Below are 25,165 nucleotides of genomic sequence, written 5' to 3' on the forward strand. Positions count from 1 at the left end.
TTTCAGTGTCATTGGTCCAGTTATAAACATTATTGGGGATAAACCCCTCGTCCTTAGTATATGGGGATCTGCGGTCTCCCCTATTCCTGGATAACTGTGACACATAAAAACCACCACATTTTCTCCCTCTACTAGTTTCGGTGCCTCAGGAGGGTATATGAGCAAACATATAAGGTCATCCAGGAATAGGGGAGACCGCAGATCCCCATATACTAAGGACGAGGGGTTTATCCCCAATAATGTTTATAACTGGACCAATGAAATTTTAACTATTGTCACATGATGTACTTTGGAAGTTACTTTGGAAGTTTTATAATTGATAAACACAAAAGTTATATTTTAAGGGGTTGTCCCTAAAGGGATCTTGTGCCCTGGGCTTTGGAAATTTAGTGTTTAAAGGGGTACTCCGGTGCTTAGACATCTTATCCCCTATCCAAAGGATAGGGGATTAGATGTCTGCGGCGGGGGTCCCTCCGCTGGGGACCCCCGTGATCTTGCACGCCGCACCCCATTTAAAATCAGTCCCCGGAGCGTGTTCGCTCTGGGTCCGATTACTGTCAATCACGGGGCCGGAGCGTTGTGACGTCAAGGCTCCGCCCCAGGTGATAAGATGTCTAAGCGCCGGAGTACCCCTTTAACTTTCTGGCACCAGTTGATAAAAAAAAAAGGCAAAGCTGTGATCGCTGCTAGTTGAGAACTAAACTTCTGTTACATAAGACGACTTAGGCTCCTCCATGCTTTACACTGCAGTTTGGTTCTAGCTATTCCAGCTCGGCTGCACTGTTTGGACTGTAGAGTTCCCTCATATTTGAGAAGTTATGATGAATTGTCTGTGGGGAGCTGAGGTAGTCCAAAATTTGTGTCCAATCTCATTGGAGGTGCCATCTGCTGTTCTGTCATTTAGCCATGCTTTACACTGCAGCTCTACTCTGACATGAAAGGCCCAGGCTGCTGCTGTTCTGTTCTTTACACTACAGTTCTGCTCTATCTGATATAAAAGGCCCAGGCTGCTGCTCTTCTGTTCTTTACACTACAGCTCTGCTCTATCTGACATATAAGGCCCAGGCTGCTGCTCTTCTATTCTTTACACTGCAGCTCTGCTCTATCTGATATAAAAGGCCCAGGCTGCTGCTCTTCTGTTCTTTACACTACAGCTCTGCTCTATCTGACATATTAGGCCCAGGCTGCTGCTCTTCTATTCTTTACACTGCAGCTCTGCTCTATCTGACATATGAGGCCCAGGCTGCTGCTCTACTGTTCTTTACACTACAGCTCTGCTCTGACATATGAGGCCCAGGCTGCTGCTCTTCTGTTGCTCCCCTGTTCTTTACACTACAGCTCTGCTCTGACATATGAGGCCCAGGCTGCTGCTCTTCTGTTCTTTACACTGCAGCTCTGCTCTGACATGAAAGGCCCAGGCTGCTGCTCTTCTGTTCTTTACACTACAGCTCTGCTCTGACATATGAGGCCCAGGCTGCTGCTGTTCTGTTCTTTACACTGCAGCTCTGCTCTGACATATGAGGCCCAGGCTGCTGCTTTTCTGTTCTTTACACTGCAGCTCTGCTCTGACATATAAGGCCCAGGCTGCTGTTCTTCTGTTCTATACACTGCAGCTCTGCTCTATCTGACATATGAGGCCCAGGCTGCTGCTCTTCTGTTCTTTACACTGCAGCTCTGCTCTGACATATAAGGCCCAGGCTGCTGCTCTTCTGTTCTTTACACTGCAGCTCTGCTCTGACATATAAGGCCCAGGCTGCTGCTCTTCTGTTCTTTACACTGCAGCTCTGCTCTGACATATAAGGCCCAGGCTGCTGCTCTTCTGTTCTTTACACTGCAGCTCTGCTCTGACATATAAGGCCCAGGCTGCTGCTCTTCTGTTCTTTACACTGCAGCTCTGCTCTGACATGAAAGGCCCAGGCTGCTGCTCTTCTGTTCTTTACACTACAGCTCTGCTCTGACATATGAGGCCCAGGCTGCTGCTCTTCTGTTCTTTACACTGCAGCTCTGCTCTGACATATGAGGCCCAGGCTGCTGCTCTTCTGTTCTTTACACTGCAGCTCTGCTCTGACATATGAGGCCCAGGCTGCTGCTCTTCACACTGCAGCTCTGCTCTGACATGAAAGGCCCAGGCTGCTGCTCTTCTGTTCTTTACACTACAGCTCTGCTCTGACATATGAGGCCCAGGCTGCTGCTCTTCTGTTCTTTACACTGCAGCTCTGCTCTGACATATGAGGCCCAGGCTGCTGCTCTTCTGTTCTTTACACTGCAGCTCTGCTCTGACATGAAAGGCCCAGGCTGCTGCTCTTCTGTTCTTTACACTGCAGCTCTGCTCTATCTGACATATGAGGCCCAGGCTGCTGCTCTTCTGTTCTTTACACTGCAGCTCTGCTCTGACATATGAGGCCCAGGCTGCTGCTCTTCTGTTCTTTACACTGCAGCTCTGCTCTGACATATGAGGCCCAGGCTGCTGCTCTTCACACTGCAGCTCTGCTCTGACATGAAAGGCCCAGGCTGCTGCTCTTCTGTTCTTTACACTACAGCTCTGCTCTGACATATGAGGCCCAGGCTGCTCCTCTTCTGTTCTTTACACTGCAGCTCTGCTCTGACATGAAAGGCCCAGGCTGCTGCTCTTCTGTTCTTTACACTACAGCTCTGCTCTGACATATGAGGCCCAGGCTGCTGCTCTTCTGTTCTTTACACTGCAGCTCTGCTCTGACATATGAGGCCCAGGCTGCTGCTCTTCTGTTATTTACACTGCAGCTCTGCTCTGACATATGAGGCCCAGGCTGCTGCTCTTCACACTGCAGCTCTGCTCTGACATGAAAGGCCCAGGCTGCTGCTCTTCTGTTCTTTACACTACAGCTCTGCTCTGACATATGAGGCCCAGGCTGCTGCTCTTCTGTTCTTTACACTGCAGCTCTGCTCTGACATATGAGGCCCAGGCTGCTGCTCTTCTGTTCTTTACACTGCAGCTCTGCTCTATCTGACATATGAGGCCCAGGCTGCTGCTCTTCTGTTCTTTACACTGCAGCTCTGCTCTGACATATGAGGCCCAGGCTGCTGCTGTTCTGTTGCTCCCCTGTGCTTTACACTGCAGCTCTGCTTGTTCAGCTTGGCTCCTGTGTACAAGCACAAGCTCATCAGGAATAGGAACATGGAGCGAGGATTTTCTATTGTATTTACCTCTCCACCCGTAGACATTAGGGGCCCCACTCACTGTGTAAGGGCCCCTTCTTCCTGCTATTTCTGGCTCAGGTCTTCTATCATGTGTTGCATTGATTTCCACAGCGCCCGGATGTTCCCCTCCCCGAACCCCTGCGCCCCCCGCCGCTCCACCAGCTCCAGGTAGAACGAGTCCTTAGAGAACAAAGGTTCAGCGAACACCTGCAGGAGGATCTGCTTCGGGTCCTCGGGGGCGGAGTCCAGCAAGACCCCGAAGTGTGAGAGCTGCTGTGGGGTGAGCCCGGCCTGGAGGATCTCCGCCTTCTTCTTGGGGTCACTGTAATAGGACGGAGGCTGCCCGGCAAAGAGGACCCCACTATCGGTTAGGGCCCCCGCCGAGCGGAAGATGTCCGGGGTCAGGAGCCCCACGTGCTGGATCCCTCCCTCTTTATGATGTTGGAGAAACTGGTCGATCTGGTTTAGGCCTTGCTGGGGTAAGGACTCCGCCATGACGATCTTCCCCACCCCCGCCCGCCCCCGACACTCCACCGAGGTGAGACGGAGCCCGATCTGGGGACCACTGATCTCAAACCCCCGGCTGGGGTCTTCTCCTTTACGGAGAGGAAAGTGCTGGAAACCGAAGCAGCGTCTGTACCAATCCATCACTTGCGGCGTGGCCCCCCGTGGGCAGGCAAAGGTCACATGATCTACGCCCATGAGGTTCACTGAGGAGCCGGCCTCGTTCTCCTCTTCCAGGGGCTGGAAGCCGGGCAGGAAGGCTGCGGAGCAGCGGGAGCGGTCGATCAGCGTGTGCCGCACGTTCCCCAGGACGGACTTCACCACGCAGTAGGACACGGGGCCGGCATCGCTGTGCAGCTGGGTGGGCGGTACCAACAGGTGGCAGCCATGACCAACCAGATGCCGGCACAGCCCCGGAACGTCCTCCACCTCGAAGCTGATGTTACAGGCAGAATCCGGGGACGGAACAGGGACAGCAGAATCATAGAGAAGGGAGGAGGCCGGAGAAATATCACTGACCAGGAACACAACGGCGCCGCTTCTCAACGCCACCTGACAGGGGGCGACACCGTCCAGACCGCGGGCGGCAAACGGGGTGAATCTGTAGCGGGTCACCAGGTGGGTGATGATCTTCTGGGGGCTCGACACCTGGAGGCCGACGTGACTGAGACGGATGAGCCGGGAAACCATAGTGCGGAGACTCTCATCTGAAAGAGAAGAAGAGATGTCACCTGCAGTCCTATGTAACAACACAGATTACAGTATGTCACCTGCAGTCCTATGTAACAACACAGATAACAGTATATGTGACCTGCAGTCCTATGTAACAACACAGATAACAGTATATGTGACCTGCAGTCCTATGTAACAACACAGATAACAGTATATGTCACCTGCAGTCCTATGTAACAACACAGATAACAGTATATGTGACCTGCAGTCCTATGTAACAACACAGATAACAGTATATGTGACCTGCAGTCCTATGTAACAACACAGATAACAGTATATGTGACCTGCAGTCCTATGTAACAACACAGATTACAGTATATGTCACCTGCAGTCCTATGTAACAACACAGATTACAGTATATGTCACCTGCAGTCCTATGTAACAACACAGATTACAGTATATGTCACCTGCAGTCCTATGTAACAACACAGATAACAGTATATGTGACCTGCAGTCCTATGTAACAACACAGATAACAGTATATGTGACCTGCAGTCCTATGTAACAACACAGATAACAGTATATGTGACCTGCAGTCCTATGTAACAACACAGATTACAGTATATGTCACCTGCAGTCCTATGTAACAACACAGATAACAGTATATGTGACCTGCAGTCCTATGTAACAACACAGATAACAGTATATGTGACCTGCAGTCCTATGTAACAACACAGATTACAGTATATGTCACCTGCAGTCCTATGTAACAACACAGATAACAGTATATGTGACCTGCAGTCCTATGTAACAACACAGATTACAGCATATGTCACCTGCAGTCCTATGTAACAACACAGATAACAGTATATGTGACCTGCAGTCCTATGTAACAACACAGATAACAGTATATGTGACCTGCAGTCCTATGTAACAACACAGATAACAGTATATGTCACCTGCAGTCCTATGTAACAACACAGATAACAGTATATGTCACCTGCAGTCCTATGTAACAACACAGATAACAGTATATGTGACCTGCAGTCCTATGTAACAACACAGATAACAGTATATGTGACCTGCAGTCCTATGTAACAACACAGATTACAGTATATGTCACCTGCAGTCCTATGTAACAACACAGATTACAGTATATGTCACCTGCAGTCCTATGTAACAACACAGATAACAGTATATGTGACCTGCAGTCCTATGTAACAACACAGATAACAGTATATGTGACCTGCAGTCCTATGTAACAACACAGATAACAGTATATGTGACCTGCAGTCCTATGTAACAACACAGATTACAGTATATGTCACCTGCAGTCCTATGTAACAACACAGATAACAGTATATGTGACCTGCAGTCCTATGTAACAACACAGATAACAGTATATGTGACCTGCAGTCCTATGTAACAACACAGATTACAGTATATGTCACCTGCAGTCCTATGTAACAACACAGATTACAGTATATGTCACCTGCAGTCCTATGTAACAACACAGATAACAGTATATGTGACCTGCAGTCCTATGTAACAACACAGATTACAGCATATGTCACCTGCAGTCCTATGTAACAACACAGATAACAGTATATGTGACCTGCAGTCCTATGTAACAACACAGATAACAGTATATGTGACCTGCAGTCCTATGTAACAACACAGATTACAGTATATGTCACCTGCGGTCCTATGTAACAACACAGATAACAGTATATGTCACCTGCAGTCCTATGTAACAACACAGATTACAGTATATGTGACCTGCAGTCCTATGTAACAACACAGATTACAGTATATGTGACCTGCAGTCCTATGTAACAACACAGATTACAGTATATGTGACCTGCAGTCCTATGTAACAACACAGATAACAGTATATGTGACCTGCAGTCCTATGTAACAACACAGATAACAGTATATGTGACCTGCAGTCCTATGTAACAACAAAGATAACAGTATATGTCACCTGCAGTCCTATGTAACAACACAGATAACAGTATATGTCACCTGCAGTCCTATGTAACAACACAGATAACAGTATATGTCACCTGCAGTCCTATGTAACAACACAGATAACAGTATATGTCACCTGCAGTCCTATGTAACAACACAGATAACAGTATATGTCACCTGCAGTCCTATGTAACAACACAGATAACAGTATATGTCACCTGCAGTCCTATGTAACAACACAGATAACAGTATATGTCACCTGCAGTCCTATGTAACACCACAGATAACAGTATATGTCACCTGCAGTCCTATGTAACACCACAGATAACAGTGATAACTCTCTGAGTACAGATAATGTATAGATGTGACCTGCAGTCCTATGTAACACCACAGATAACACAGTGATAACTCTCTGAGTACAGATAATGTAGTAGATGTGACCTGCAGTCCTATGTAACACCACAGATAACAGTGATAACTCTCTGAGTACAGATAATGTATAGACGTGACCTGCAGTCCTATGTAACACCACAGATAACAGTGATAACTCTCTGAGTACAGATAATGTATAGATGTGACCTGCAGTCCTATGTAACACCACAGATAACAGTGATAACTCTCTGAGTAGATATGTGACCTGCAGTCCTATGTAACACAGTGATAACTCTCTGAGTAGATGTGACCTGCAGTCCTATGTAACACAGTGATAACTCTCTGAGTAGATGTGACCTGCAGTCCTATGTAACACAGTGATAACTCTCTGAGTAGATGTGACCTGCAGTCCTATGTAACACAGTGATAACTCTCTGAGTAGATGTGACCTGCAGTCCTATGTAACACAGTGATAACTCTCTGAGTAGATGTGACCTGCAGTCCTATGTAACACAGTGATAACTCTCTGAGTAGATATGTGACCTGCAGTCCTATGTAACACAGTGATAACTCTCTGAGTAGATATGTGACCTGCAGTCCTATGTAACACAGTGATAACTCTCTGAGTAGATGTGACCTGCAGTCCTACGTAACACAGTGATAACTCTCTGAGTAGATGTGACCTGCAGTCCTATGTAACACAGTGATAACTCTCTGAGTAGATGTGACCTGCAGTCCTATGTAACACAGTGATAACTCTCTGAGTAGATGTGACCTGCAGTCCTATGTAACACAGTGATAACTCTCTGAGTAGATGTGACCTGCAGTCCTATGTAACACAGTGATAACTCTCTGAGTAGATGTGACCTGCAGTCCTATGTAACACAGTGATAACTCTCTGAGTAGATGTGACCTGCAGTCCTATGTAACACAGTGATAATATAGCTGATCCCCCCCTCACCTTCCTGCACATGGATCCTCCATTCATTCTCTTCTCACCCTTGAGATCTCCCAGTAATGCTTGAAGGTGGACTGTACCATCTCACTGACAGGAAGGGGGGGGAGGAGCATGTGCTGAGGCCTGTACCCCTCCCTCTCTCAGGAAATGGACTCTTCTTCTCTGTGCAGACAGGAACCACAACTCCCAGCATGCTGCTCCAGGTATCTCCGGTTTCCCATCTTAGTATAATTAAAGGTTTTGCCATATTTTTTTTTATAGTTTATGACATATAAATAGCTAAATTTTTCATGTTTATTTTATTAAATTTTTTTTTATAAAGTTTTATTTGTTCAGAAAATGTTTGACTTTTTAGTTTTTTTAAGTGTTTTAAAAGTAAGGGTGGGGCTTAGTGGAAAGGGGTGTGGCTTCCAGCACAGATGCGCCAAATTTATCACAACACCTGCCCCTCCGGGTCCCCCTCCTCCCTCCTAATGGGGGAGAATTTATTATTTAATAAATAAATTAAAATAATAATAAATAAAAAAAATTGTAAAATAAGCAATTTTTGGTGCAATTAGCGAATTTTTTATCGAGTTTCGATACATTACAAGAAGTGGGTGGAGCACAAAGTAAAAAGCGCGTGGCCCCTGCACATTTGTGCCAGTCAACTAAATAAATCAGTGTTTCCCAACAAGGGTGCCTCCAGCTGTTGCAAAACTGCAACTCCCAGCATGCCCGGACAGCCTTTGGCCAGTGTTTTCCATCCATTGTGCCTCCAGTTGTTGCAAAACTAAAACTCCCAGCATGTCCGGACAGCCAAATGCTGGGAGTTGTAGTTTTGCAACACATGGAGGCAAACACTGCTTTAGAACCTAGGTCTCCAAATTATGGACCTCCAGATGTTGCAAAACTACAACTCTCAGCATGCCCGGACAGCCAAAGGCTGTCCGGGCATGCTGGGAGTTGTAGTTTTGCAACAGCTGGAGGCACAATGGTTAGGAAACAGTGGCCAAAGACTGTCCGGGCATGCTGGGAGTTGAAGTTTTGCAACAGCTGGAGGCACAATGGTTAGGAAACAGTGGCCAAAGACTGTCCGGGCATGCTGGGAGTTGTAGTTTTGCAATAGCTGGAGGCACATAGGTTAGTAAACAGTGGCCAAAGGCTGTCCGGGCATGCTGGGAGTTGTAGTTTTGCAACAGCTGGAGGCACAATGGTTAGGAAAAAGTGGCCAAAGACTGTCCGGGCATGCTGGGAGTTGTAGTTTTGCAACAGCTGGAGTAACAAATGTTAGGAAAAAGTGGCCAAAAACTGTCCGGGCATGCTGGGAGTTGTAGTTTTGCAACAGCTGGAGGCACAATGGTCAGGAAACAGTGGCCAAAGACTGTCCGGGCATGCTGGGAGTTGTAGTTTTGCAACAGCTGGAGGCACCCTGGTTGGGAAACACTGGCCAAAGACTGTCCGGGCATGCTGGGAGTTGTAGTTTTGCAACAGCTGGAGGCACACTGGTTATGTAACAGTAGCCAAAGGCAGTGGGATTTAGTGGGCAAGCAAAACGGGGGACTGCAGCGCTTCAACAATACAGCATAGTACCTGATGTGGCGCTGGTGGTCCCGACTTGGTATAGATGGCAGGAGACTGTTAGAGACACGGCGGTCTCAGATGATGCAGTAAGTATTGTAGGTCCGGTCTGTGCGGCTCTGGTGATTCCCCCGGTGTAGCGTATCCTCGTGGCTGGAGCGCTGCGTATAGGTTAGATACGCCACAAATACAGAGGTTCTATCTCTGGAGTGACAGCTGGATGTGTGGAACATATAGTACAAGCTGGACGCATTTCAAGTCCTCCATAGAACTTTTCCTCAGCAGCTTATGTAAGTTTCCAAAGTCATGTAATAGGGTCTAGCTCCTCCCATTATGGGACGACGTCACAACCACCGAGAAAAATAATTGAGATTCTAAACCGGGGCGAGTCCTTCAGACACTCCTCAAAATCCGCAAATACATAGAATAATATATAATAGTACAGTGTAATGTATATATTACATATAGATGACCCCATATAGACTGTAGAATAATATATAATAGTACAGTGTAATGTATATATTACATATAGATGACCCCATATAGACTGTAGAATAGAATAATATATAATAGTACAGTGTAATGTATATATCACATATAGATGACCCCATATAGACTGTAGAATAATTATAATAGTACAGTGTAATGTATATATTACATATAGATGACCCCATATAGACTGTAGAATAGATTATATAATAGTACAGTGTAATGTATATATTACATATAGATAACCCCATATAGACTGTAGAATAATATATAATAGTACAGTGTAATGTATATATTACATATAGATGACCCCATATAGACTGTAGAATAATATATAATAGTACAGTGTAATGTATATATTACATATAGATGACCCCATATAGACTGTAGAATAATATATAATAGTACAGTGTAATGTATATATTACATATAGATGACCCCATATAGACTGTAGAATAGAATATTATATAATAGTACAGTGTAATGTATATATTACATATAGATGACCCCATATAGACTGTAGAATAATATATAATAGTACAGTGTAATGTATATATCACATATAGATGACCCCATATAGACTGTAGAATAATATATAATAGTACAGTGTAATGTATATATTACATATAGATGACCCCATATAGACTGTAGAATAGAATATTATATAATAGTACAGTGTAATGTATATATTACATATAGATGACCCCATATAGACTGTAGAATAATATATAATAGTACAGTGTAATGTATATATTACATATAGATGACCCCATATAGACTGTAGAGTAGAATAATATATAATAGTACAGTGTAATGTATATATTACATATAGATGACCCCATATAGACTGTAGAATAGAATAATATATAATAGTACAGTGTAATGTATATATTACATATAGATGACCCCATATAGACTGTAGAATAGAATAATATATAATAGTACAGTGTAATGTATATATTACATATAGATGACCCCATATAGACTGTAGAATAGAATATATAATAGTACAGTGAAATGTATATATTACATATAGATGACCCCATATAGACTGTAGAATAATATATAATAGTACAGTGTAATGTATATATTACATATAGATGACCCCATATAGACTGTAGAATATTATATAATAGTACAGTGTAATGTATATATTACATATAGATGACCCCATATAGACTGTAGAATAATATATAATAGTACAGTGTAATGTATATATTACATATAGATGACCCCATATAGACTGTACAATAATATATAATAGTACAGTGTAATGTATATATTACATATAGATGACCCCATATAGACTGTAGAATAATATATAATAGTACAGTGTAATGTATATATCACATATAGATGACCCCATATAGACTGTAGAATAATATATAATAGTACAGTGTAATATATATATTACATATAGATGACCCCATATAGACTGTAGAATAATATATAATAGTACAGTGTAATGTATATATTACATATAGATGACCCCATATAGACTGTACAATAATATATAATAGTACAGTGTAATGTATATATTACATATAGATGACCCCATATAGACTGTAGAATAGAATATATAATAGTACAGTGTAATGTATATATTACATATAGATGACCCCATATAGACTGTAGAATAATATATAATAGTACAGTGTAATGTATATATCACATATAGATGACCCCATATAGACTGTAGAATAATATATAATAGTACAGTGTAATGTATATATTACATATAGATGACCCCATATAGACTGTAGAATATTATATAATAGTACAGTGTAATGTATATATTACATATAGATGACCCCATATAGACTGTAGAATAATATATAATAGTACAGTGTAATGTATATATTACATATAGATGACCCCATATAGACTGTTGAATAATATATAATAGTACAGTGTAATGTATATATTACATATAGATGACCCCATATAGACTGTAGAATAGAATAATATATAATAGTACAGTGTAATGTATATATTACATATAGATGACCCCATATAGACTGTAGAATAATATATAATAGTACAGTGTAATGTATATATTACATATAGATGACCCCATATAGACTGTAGAATAGATTATATAATAGTACAGTGTAATGTATATATTACATATAGATGACCCCATATAGACTGTAGAATAATTATAATAGTACAGTGTAATGTATATATTACATATAGATGACCCCATATAGACTGTAGAATAATATATAATAGTACAGTGTAATGTATATATCACATATAGATGACCCCATATAGACTGTAGAATAATATATAATAGTACAGTGTAATGTATATATTACATATAGATGACCCCATATAGACTGTAGAATAGAATATTATATAATAGTACAGTGTAATGTATATATTACATATAGATGACCCCATATAGACTGTAGAATAATATATAATAGTACAGTGTAATGTATATATTACATATAGATGACCCCATATAGACTGTAGAATAGAATAATATATAATAGTACAGTGTAATGTATATATTACATATAGATGACCCCATATAGACTGTTGAATAATATATAATAGTACAGTGTAATGTATATATTACATATAGATGACCCCATATAGACTGTAGAATAGAATAATATATAATAGTACAGTGTAATGTATATATTACATATAGATGACCCCATATAGACTGTAGAATAGAATATATAATAGTACAGTGAAATGTATATATTACATATAGATGACCCCATATAGACTGTAGAATAATATATAATAGTACAGTGTAATGTATATATCACATATAGATGACCCCATATAGACTGTAGAATAATATATAATAGTACAGTGTAATGTATATATTACATATAGATGACCCCATATAGACTGTAGAATATTATATAATAGTACAGTGTAATGTATATATTACATATAGATGACCCCATATAGACTGTAGAATAATATATAATAGTACAGTGTAATGTATATATTACATATAGATGACCCCATATAGACTGTACAATAATATATAATAGTACAGTGTAATGTATATATTACATATAGATGACTCCATATAGACTGTAGAATAATATATAATAGTACAGTGTAATGTATATATCACATATAGATGGCCCTATATAGACTGTAGAATAATATATAATAGTACAGTGTAATGTATATATCACATATAGATGACCCCATATAGACTGTAGAATAATATATAATAGTACAGTGTAATGTATATATTACATATAGATGACCCCATATAGACTGTAGAATAATATATATTAGTACAGTGTAATGTATATATAACATATAGATGACCCCATATAGACTGTAGAATAGAATAATATATAATAGTACAGTGTAATGTATATATTACATATAGATGACCCCATATAGACTGTAGAATAGAATAATATATAATAGTACAGTGTAATGTATATATTACATATAGATGACCCCATATAGACTGTAGAATAATATATAATAGTACAGTGTAATGTATATATCACATATAGATGACCCCATATAGACTGTAGAATAATATATAATAGTACAGTGTAATGTATATATTACATATAGATGACCCCATATAGACTGTAGAATAATATATATTAGTACAGTGTAATGTATATATAACATATAGATGACCCCATATAGACTGTAGAATAGAATAATATATAATAGTACAGTGTAATGTATATATTACATATAGATGACCCCATATAGACTGTAGAATAGAATAATATATAATAGTACAGTGTAATGTATATATTACATATAGATGACCCCATATAGACTGTAGAATAATATATAATAGTACAGTGTAATGTATATATCACATATAGATGACCCCATATAGACTGTAGAATAATATATAATAGTACAGTGTAATGTATATATTACATATAGATGACCCCATATAGACTGTAGAATATTATATAATAGTACAGTGTAATGTATATATTACATATAGATGACCCCATATAGACTGTAGAATAATATATATTAGTACAGTGTAATGTATATATAACATATAGATGACCCCATATAGACTGTAGAATAGAATAATATATAATAGTACAGTGTAATGTATATATTACATATAGATGACCCCATATAGACTGTAGAATAGAATAATATATAATAGTACAGTGTAATGTATATATTACATATAGATGACCCCATATAGACTGTAGAATAATATATAATAGTACAGTGTAATGTATATATCACATATAGATGACCCCATATAGACTGTAGAATAATATATAATAGTACAGTGTAATGTATATATTACATATAGATGACCCCATATAGACTGTAGAATAATATATATTAGTACAGTGTAATGTATATATAACATATAGATGACCCCATATAGACTGTAGAATAGAATAATATATAATAGTACAGTGTAATGTATATATTACATATAGATGACCCCATATAGACTGTAGAATAATATATAATAGTACAGTGTAATGTATATATCACATATAGATGACCCCATATAGACTGTAGAATAATATATAATAGTACAGTGTAATGTATATATTACATATAGATGACCCCATATAGACTGTAGAATATTATATAATAGTACAGTGTAATGTATATATTACATATAGATGACCCCATATAGACTGTAGAATAATATATAATAGTACAGTGTAATGTATATATTACATATAGATGACCCCATATAGACTGTAGAATAATATATAATAGTACAGTGTAATGTATATATCACATATAGATGACCCCATATAGACTGTAGAATAATATATAATAGTACAGTGTAATGTATATATTACATATAGATGACCCCATATAGACTGTAGAATAATATATATTAGTACAGTGTAATGTATATATAACATATAGATGACCCCATATAGACTGTAGAATAGAATAATATATAATAGTACAGTGTAATGTATATATTACATATAGATGACCCCATATAGACTGTAGAATAGAATAATATATAATAGTACAGTGTAATGTATATATTACATATAGATGACCCCATATAGACTGTAGAATAATATATAATAGTACAGTGTAATGTATATATCACATATAGATGACCCCATATAGACTGTAGAATAATATATAATAGTACAGTGTAATGTATATATCACATATAGATGACCCCATATAGACTGTAGAATAATATATAATAGTACAGTGTAATGTATATATTACATATAGATGACCCCATATAGACTGTAGAATAATATATAATAGTACAGTGTAATGTATATATTACATATAGATGACCCCATATAGACTGTAGAGTAATATATAATAGTACAGTGTAATGTATATATTACATATAGATGACCCCATATAGACTGTAGAATATTATATAATAGTACAGTGTAATCTATATATTACATATAGATGACCCCATATAGACTGTAGAATAATATATAATAGTACAGTGTAATGTATATATTACATATAGATGACCCCATATAGACTGTAGAATAATATATAATAGTACAGTGTAATGTATATATTACATATAGATGACCCCATATAGACTGTAGAATAGAATAATATATAATAGTACAGTGTAATGTATATATCACATATAGATGACCCCATATAGACTGTAGAATAATTATAATAGTACAGTGTAATGTATATATTACATATAGATGACCCCATATAGACTGTAGAATAGATTATATAATAGTACAGTGTAATGTATATATTACATATAGATAACCCCATATAGACTGTAGAATAATATATAATAGTACAGTGTAATGTATATATTACATATAGATGACCCCATATAGACTGTAGAATAATATATAATAGTACAGTGTAATGTATATATTACATATAGATGACCCCATATAGACTGTAGAATAATATATAATAGTACAGTGTAATGTATATATTACATATAGATGACCCCATATAGACTGTAGAATAGAATATTATATAATAGTACAGTGTAATGTATATATTACATATAGATGACCCCATATAGACTGTAGAATAATATATAATAGTACAGTGTAATGTATATATCACATATAGATGACCCCATATAGACTGTAGAATAATATATAATAGTACAGTGTAATGTATATATTACATATAGATGACCCCATATAGACTGTAGAATAGAATATTATATAATAGTACAGTGTAATGTATATATTACATATAGATGACCCCATATAGACTGTAGAATAATATATAATAGTACAGTGTAATGTATATATTACATATAGATGACCCCATATAGACTGTAGAGTAGAATAATATATAATAGTACAGTGTAATGTATATATTACATATAGATGACCCCATATAGACTGTAGAATAGAATAATATATAATAGTACAGTGTAATGTATATATTACATATAGATGACCCCATATAGACTGTAGAATAGAATAATATATAATAGTACAGTGTAATGTATATATTACATATAGATGACCCCATATAGACTGTAGAATAGAATATATAATAGTACAGTGAAATGTATATATTACATATAGATGACCCCATATAGACTGTAGAATAATATATAATAGTACAGTGTAATGTATATATTACATATAGATGACCCCATATAGACTGTAGAATATTATATAATAGTACAGTGTAATGTATATATTACATATAGATGACCCCATATAGACTGTAGAATAATATATAATAGTACAGTGTAATGTATATATTACATATAGATGACCCCATATAGACTGTAGAATATTATATAATAGTACAGTGTAATGTATATATTACATATAGATGACCCCATATAGACTGTAGAATAATATATAATAGTACAGTGTAATGTATATATTACATATAGATGACCCCATATAGACTGTACAATAATATATAATAGTACAGTGTAATGTATATATTACATATAGATGACCCCATATAGACTGTAGAATAATATATAATAGTACAGTGTAATGTATATATCACATATAGATGACCCCATATAGACTGTAGAATAATATATAATAGTACAGTGTAATATATATATTACATATAGATGACCCCATATAGACTGTAGAATAATATATAATAGTACAGTGTAATGTATATATTACATATAGATGACCCCATATAGACTGTACAATAATATATAATAGTACAGTGTAATGTATATATTACATATAGATGACCCCATATAGACTGTAGAATAGAATATATAATAGTACAGTGTAATGTATATATTACATATAGATGACCCCATATAGACTGTAGAATAATATATAATAGTACAGTGTAATGTATATATCACATATAGATGACCCCATATAGACTGTAGAATAATATATAATAGTACAGTGTAATGTATATATTACATATAGATGACCCCATATAGACTGTAGAATATTATATAATAGTACAGTGTAATGTATATATTACATATAGATGACCCCATATAGACTGTAGAATAATATATAATAGTACAGTGTAATGTATATATTACATATAGATGACCCCATATAGACTGTTGAATAATATATAATAGTACAGTGTAATGTATATATTACATATAGATGACCCCATATAGACTGTAGAATAGAATAATATATAATAGTACAGTGTAATGTATATATTACATATAGATGACCCCATATAGACTGTAGAATAATATATAATAGTACAGTGTAATGTATATATTACATATAGATGACCCCATATAGACTGTAGAATAGATTATATAATAGTACAGTGTAATGTATATATTACATATAGATGACCCCATATAGACTGTAGAATAATTATAATAGTACAGTGTAATGTATATATTACATATAGATGACCCCATATAGACTGTAGAATAATATATAATAGTACAGTGTAATGTATATATCACATATAGATGACCCCATATAGACTGTAGAATAATATATAATAGTACAGTGTAATGTATATATTACATATAGATGACCCCATATAGACTGTAGAATAGAATATTATATAATAGTACAGTGTAATGTATATATTACATATAGATGACCCCATATAGACTGTAGAATAATATATAATAGTACAGTGTAATGTATATATTACATATAGATGACCCCATATAGACTGTAGAATAGAATAATATATAATAGTACAGTGTAATGTATATATTACATATAGATGACCCCATATAGACTGTTGAATAATATATAATAGTACAGTGTAATGTATATATTACATATAGATGACCCCATATAGACTGTAGAATAGAATAATATATAATAGTACAGTGTAATGTATATATTACATATAGATGACCCCATATAGACTGTAGAATAGAATATATAATAGTACAGTGAAATGTATATATTACATATAGATGACCCCATATAGACTGTAGAATAATATATAATAGTACAGTGTAATGTATATATCACATATAGATGACCCCATATAGACTGTAGAATAATATATAATAGTACAGTGTAATGTATATATTACATATAGATGACCCCATATAGACTGTAGAATATTATATAATAGTACAGTGTAATGTATATATTACATATAGATGACCCCATATAGACTGTAGAATAATATATAATAGTACAGTGTAATGTATATATTACATATAGATGACCCCATATAGACTGTACAATAATATATAATAGTACAGTGTAATGTATATATTACATATAGATGACTCCATATAGACTGTAGAATAATATATAATAGTACAGTGTAATGTATATATCACATATAGATGGCCCTATATAGACTGTAGAATAATATATAATAGTACAGTGTAATGTATATATCACATATAGATGACCCCATATAGACTGTAGAATAATATATAATAGTACAGTGTAATGTATATATTACATATAGATGACCCCATATAGACTGTAGAATAATATATATTAGTACAGTGTAATGTATATATAACATATAGATGACCCCATATAGACTGTAGAATAGAATAATATATAATAGTACAGTGTAATGTATATATTACATATAGATGACCCCATATAGACTGTAGAATAGAATAATATATAATAGTACAGTGTAATGTATATATTACATATAGATGACCCCATATAGACTGTAGAATAATATATAATAGTACAGTGTAATGTATATATCACATATAGATGACCCCATATAGACTGTAGAATAATATATAATAGTACAGTGTAATGTATATATTACATATAGATGACCCCATATAGACTGTAGAATAATATATATTAGTACAGTGTAATGTATATATAACATATAGATGACCCCATATAGACTGTAGAATAGAATAATATATAATAGTACAGTGTAATGTATATATTACATATAGATGACCCCATATAGACTGTAGAATAGAATAATATATAATAGTACAGTGTAATGTATATATTACATATAGATGACCCCATATAGACTGTAGAATAATATATAATAGTACAGTGTAATGTATATATCACATATAGATGACCCCATATAGACTGTAGAATAATATATAATAGTACAGTGTAATGTATATATTACATATAGATGACCCCATATAGACTGTAGAATATTATATAATAGTACAGTGTAATGTATATATTACATATAGATGACCCCATATAGACTGTAGAATAATATATATTAGTACAGTGTAATGTATATATAACATATAGATGACCCCATATAGACTGTAGAATAGAATAATATATAATAGTACAGTGTAATGTATATATTACATATAGATGACCCCATATAGACTGTAGAATAGAATAATATATAATAGTACAGTGTAATGTATATATTACATATAGATGACCCCATATAGACTGTAGAATAATATATAATAGTACAGTGTAATGTATATATCACATATAGATGACCCCATATAGACTGTAGAATAATATATAATAGTACAGTGTAATGTATATATTACATATAGATGACCCCATATAGACTGTAGAATAATATATATTAGTACAGTGTAATGTATATATAACATATAGATGACCCCATATAGACTGTAGAATAGAATAATATATAATAGTACAGTGTAATGTATATATTACATATAGATGACCCCATATAGACTGTAGAATAATATATAATAGTACAGTGTAATGTATATATCACATATAGATGACCCCATATAGACTGTAGAATAATATATAATAGTACAGTGTAATGTATATATTACATATAGATGACCCCATATAGACTGTAGAATATTATATAATAGTACAGTGTAATGTATATATTACATATAGATGACCCCATATAGACTGTAGAATAATATATAATAGTACAGTGTAATGTATATATTACATATAGATGACCCCATATAGACTGTAGAATAATATATAATAGTACAGTGTAATGTATATATCACATATAGATGACCCCATATAGACTGTAGAATAATATATAATAGTACAGTGTAATGTATATATTACATATAGATGACCCCATATAGACTGTAGAATAATATATATTAGTACAGTGTAATGTATATATAACATATAGATGACCCCATATAGACTGTAGAATAGAATAATATATAATAGTACAGTGTAATGTATATATTACATATAGATGACCCCATATAGACTGTAGAATAGAATAATATATAATAGTACAGTGTAATGTATATATTACATATAGATGACCCCATATAGACTGTAGAATAATATATAATAGTACAGTGTAATGTATATATCACATATAGATGACCCCATATAGACTGTAGAATAATATATAATAGTACAGTGTAATGTATATATCACATATAGATGACCCCATATAGACTGTAGAATAATATATAATAGTACAGTGTAATGTATATATTACATATAGATGACCCCATATAGACTGTAGAATAATATATAATAGTACAGTGTAATGTATATATTACATATAGATGACCCCATATAGACTGTAGAGTAATATATAATAGTACAGTGTAATGTATATATTACATATAGATGACCCCATATAGACTGTAGAATATTATATAATAGTACAGTGTAATCTATATATTACATATAGATGACCCCATATAGACTGTAGAATAATATATAATAGTACAGTGTAATGTATATATTACATATAGATGACCCCATATAGACTGTAGAATAATATATAATAGTACAGTGTAATGTATATATTACATATAGATGACCCCATATAGACTGTAGAATAGAATAATATATAATAGTACAGTGTAATGTATATATTACATATAGATGACCCCATATAGACTGTAGAATAATTATAATAGTACAGTGTAATGTATATATTACATATAGATGACCTCATATAGACTGTAGAGTAATATATAATAGTACAGTGTAATGTATATATTACATATAGATGACCCCATATAGACTGTAGAATAATATATAATAGTACAGTGTAATGTATATATTACATATAGATGACCCCATATAGACTGTAGAATAGAATAATATATAATAGTACAGTGTAATGTATATATTACATATAGATGACCCCATATAGACTGTAGAATAATATATAATAGTACAGTGTAATGTATATATCACATATAGATGACCCCATATAGACTGTAGAATATTATATAATAGTACAGTGTAATGTATATATCACATATAGATGACCCCATATAGACTGTAGAATAGAATATTATATAATAGTACAGTGTAATGTATATATCACATATAGATGACCCCATATAGACTGTAGAATAGAATATTATATAATAGTACAGTGTAATGTATATATTACATATAGATGACCCCATATAGACTGTAGAATATAATATTATTGTATATTAAGCTGCAGTACCAGGCACAGCCATTATCCAGTATGTGGCGCTGTGTGTAGGAAGTGGAGAAACAGCCGGAAAAAAAACCTGGAGGACCCTATAAAGAATTATGGGGGAAATGTTTCATTTGTGATGTTTATGACAGTGAGGGGAATAGGGCGGCAGCGGACAGGACATGGCCTCCTGGGTTCTGTTGGGCTCTTATCTCCTCAGAGAAGAACAGTGTCATTTCCCTCCTGGACATCTTGGATTCTGTCACCTTCTCGTCTATTCATCTCCTGCAGACGGATTAATGCCAATGACATGTGAGGGGAATAGGGTTGTCTGGGGTCTTCTCTGATGTCTGGGGGTCTTCTGTGATGTCTGGGGGGTCTTCTGTGATATCTGGGGTTCTTCTGTCTCTAGTGTCTGGGGGTCTTCTGTGATTTCTGGGGATCTTCTGTCTCAGTGATGTCTGGGGGTCTTCTGTCTCAGTGATGTCTGGGGGTCTTCTGTCTCAGTGATGTCTGGGGGTCTTCTGTCTCAGTGATGTCTGGGGTCTTCTGTCTCAGTGATGTCTGGGGGTCTTCTGTCTCTGATGTCTGGGGGTTTTCTGTGTCAGTGATGTCTGAGGGTCTTCTGTCTCTGATGTCTGGGGGTCTTCTGTATCAGTGATGTCTGGGGGTCTTCTGTCTCAGTGATGTCTGGGGGTCTTCTGTCTCTGATGTCTGAGGGTCTTCTGTCTCAGTGATGTCTGGGGGTCTTCTGTCTCAGTGATGTCTGGGGGTCTTCTGTCTCAGTGATGTCTGGGGGTCTTCTGTCTCAGTGATGTCTGGGGGTCTTCTGTCTCAGTGATGTCTGGGGGTCTTCTCTGATGTCTGAGGGTCTTCTGTCTCAGTGATGTCTGGGGGTCTTCTGTCTCAGTGATGTCTGGGGGTCTTCTGTCTCTGATGTCTGGGGGTCTTCTGTCTCAGTGATGGGATTATGTGTTTGTCTGGGGGTCTTCTGTCTCTAATGTCTGGGGGTCTTCTGTCTCAGTGATGTCTGGGGGTCTTCTGTCTCTGATGTCTGGGGGTCTTCTGTCTCAGTGATGTCTGGGGTCTTCTGTCTCTGATGTCTGGGGGTCTTCTGTCTCTGATATCTGGGGGTCTTCTGTCTCTAATGTCTGGGGGTCTTCTGTCTCAGTGATGTCTGGGGGTCTTCTATCTCTGATGTCTGGGGGTCTTCTGTCTCTAATGTCTGGGGGTCTTCTGTCTCAGTGATGTCTGGGGGTCTTCTGTCTCTGATGTCTGGGGGTCTTCTGTCTCAGTGATGTCTGGGGGTCTTCTGTCTCTGATGTCTGGGGGTCTTCTGTCTCTGATATCTGGGGGTCTTCTGTCTGTAATGTCTGGGGGTCTTCTGTCTCAGTGATGTCTGGGGGTCTTCTGTCTCAGTGATGTCTGGGGGTCTTCTGTCTCTAATGTCTGGGGGTCTTCTGTCTCAGTGATGTCTGGGGGTCTTCTGTCTCTGATGTCTGGGGGTCTTCTGTCTCAATGATGTCTGGGGGTCTTCTGTCTCAGTGATGTCTGGGGGTCTTCTGTCTCTGATATCTGGGGGTCTTCTGTCTCTAATGTCTGGGGGTCTTCTGTCTCAGTGATGTCTGGGGGTCTCCTGTCTCAGTGATGTCTGGGGGTCTTCTGTCTCAGTGATGTCTGGGGGTCTTCTGTCTCTGATGTCTGGGGGTTTTCTGTGTCAGTGATGTCTGGGGGTCTTCTGTCTCAGTGATGGGATTATGTGTTTGTCTGGGGGTCTCTCTATTGTCTCAGTAATATAATTATGTTCCTTCTCAGATCACTTTGGGTCTATACTGTGATGTCTCCAATAATGGTCGGTTCTGTCTTCACCCTCAGAACTGACGTCTCCGGGTATTGAGGGAAGATCTGTCACCTACCACTTCCTCTGGATGTCTATGGGGCAGTAGAGCTGGGATGGAGGGGCCATGGCGGACCACCAGGGCTTCCCTCACCATGACAAGGATTCTATATTGTGGCAGTTTTGGTTTTATCTGTATAGTCTAGAGCAGTGTTTTCCAACCAGTATTCCTGCAGCTGTTACACAACTACAACTCCCAGCATGCCTGGTGATAATAAATGTTGCGCGGTCTCGGCTCAGTTGTACGCCCTGCAGATACTTGTCACCTCCCGCTGGGTTCACTCTTTGTCTTTTCTATGTGAAATCTGATATAAACCTCCAGTGAGCGCCTGTAATGGGGGAATGTTCCGGGTTCTCTATAGGGACGTGCAGCCACGTGACCGCCCTGAATAGTCGCCTGTGTGACGTCCTGTTGCCCTGATTTGCATATTTTCCCAGGATGCACATGGTGTAGTCTGTAGTTGTAACCTTTCCTTTCCTCTTTATGTTTCTTTTTATAAAGTGTAGTAACAGATGAGATACATTGTATCCGGATGAAGTAGAATGTAACATATACACAATACAGACATGGATTCCGTCCTCTCCATGTGTGTGATGAGCGGAGTGCGGAGCCTGGGTAGTGCCGGGCGCGATATACTGTATACTCTGGTTTCTCTTCATATCGAATAAATCTTTCGCCTTTTACTAAAGATTTCCGTGGAGAGGAACAATTATGAGTTTCATATAATTTTTTGATGCCCGGCGGTAGCTGGGCTTCCCATTTATGGTAAAAAGCAGATTGATCAGCAGAGGAGAGATGTCAGGGATCTGCAGAGACGGTGACGCTCCTCACATGATCTTCACCAGTGCAGCTGGGACGTGAGAAGCCGGAGGAGACTATGAGACGCCATGTCTGGGACTCCTGTCTGCTCCTGTGTGGCTTCTTGTACATGACTGTGCGTGTAAAGCGTTACTGTCGTTAGAAACTACTTTTTTTTTCCATTTAATATTTCCTTAAACACTAAGCATTTTAAAAAACTTCAATTGCTAAAGATGTGAAAAACACTAGGGGTCTCTTCTGCAAACGAACCCAGAAAATTCTGCCTTTTTTACCCTTTTTTTTTTTTTTTTTTTTATCTCTGCGGTGGCGGGGGTAACCCCGGGTATTTCCATGCTGTTCTCATAGCACAGACACGATGCAGACAGCCTGCGGCCTCTTCAAGAGAAGCATTCACTGTTACAAGCAATACAAGGAGCTAAACTATTATTTAGATGCAAAATATAAATAATAGGTCCATGTCCCGTCTGTTTCTCCTGCCCCACTGGAAGAGGATCAGCTGGGACAAGTGAGACAGCTCCATCCTTTACAACTGGTGCACTCCCTGGTTCTATGGGGATGTCGTCCAGTTCATAGGCGAACACCAACTGGAGGGAATGGACTCATCTTCAACAGGGAGGACATGGCCGTCTAGGACTGCTGTAGGTTGGACTACAGCCGGCTTACAGACTATTCCATCTTGGACTGTCCGGACATCGATAAAGAAGAGGATTAACGCCCCTCTGCTTCCCCTACATCCCCATACATGCGCCCAGTAGTTTGACCCTGTGATCCGCCCTCCCCCCATTGACCCCACGCCCCTCCCCGATCACAGACTGCAATATGTTGTTGTTTTTCGACTTTGTTTCTTCGACATCGAGTGATGGAGCGGAGTGTTAGCGTAGCATGTGGTACGGTGTATAGCTTAGGGAACCTGTGCTGTATATTGTACTGTCAATTGTGTGATTGTAATTTATTGTATGACTTGTAATGACAAACACCACTTAGTTTAAACACC

The 25,165-nt window shown here is 37.2% G+C and overlaps 2 protein-coding genes and 1 non-coding gene across 3 annotated transcripts in view; 2 read left to right on the forward strand and 1 right to left on the reverse strand.

Moving 5' to 3' along the window:
* Positions 1–2,931: 2,931 nt before the first annotated feature.
* On the reverse strand, positions 2,932–4,442 carry HPDL (4-hydroxyphenylpyruvate dioxygenase like). The gene has a single exon (XM_056533108.1). The coding sequence runs from the start codon at positions 4,369–4,371 to the stop codon at positions 3,241–3,243; it is 1,131 nt and encodes a 376-aa protein (XP_056389083.1). The 5' UTR covers positions 4,372–4,442; the 3' UTR covers positions 2,932–3,240.
* The window catches only part of LOC130283503 (selenoprotein Pb-like), a gene marked incomplete in the record, with an annotated part of 41,257 nt that continues 20,440 nt past the window's right edge, over positions 4,349–25,165 (forward strand). Inside the window, 1 exon segment of the mRNA XM_056533109.1 lies at positions 4,349–4,442.
* LOC130283637 (U5 spliceosomal RNA) lies at positions 23,992–24,106 on the forward strand. The gene has a single exon (XR_008846758.1). It is a non-coding gene; the product is annotated as a U5 spliceosomal RNA (small nuclear RNA).

Source organism: Hyla sarda, chromosome 7, assembly GCF_029499605.1.
Source record: "Hyla sarda isolate aHylSar1 chromosome 7, aHylSar1.hap1, whole genome shotgun sequence".
Classification (NCBI taxonomy): Eukaryota; Metazoa; Chordata; class Amphibia; order Anura; family Hylidae; genus Hyla; species Hyla sarda.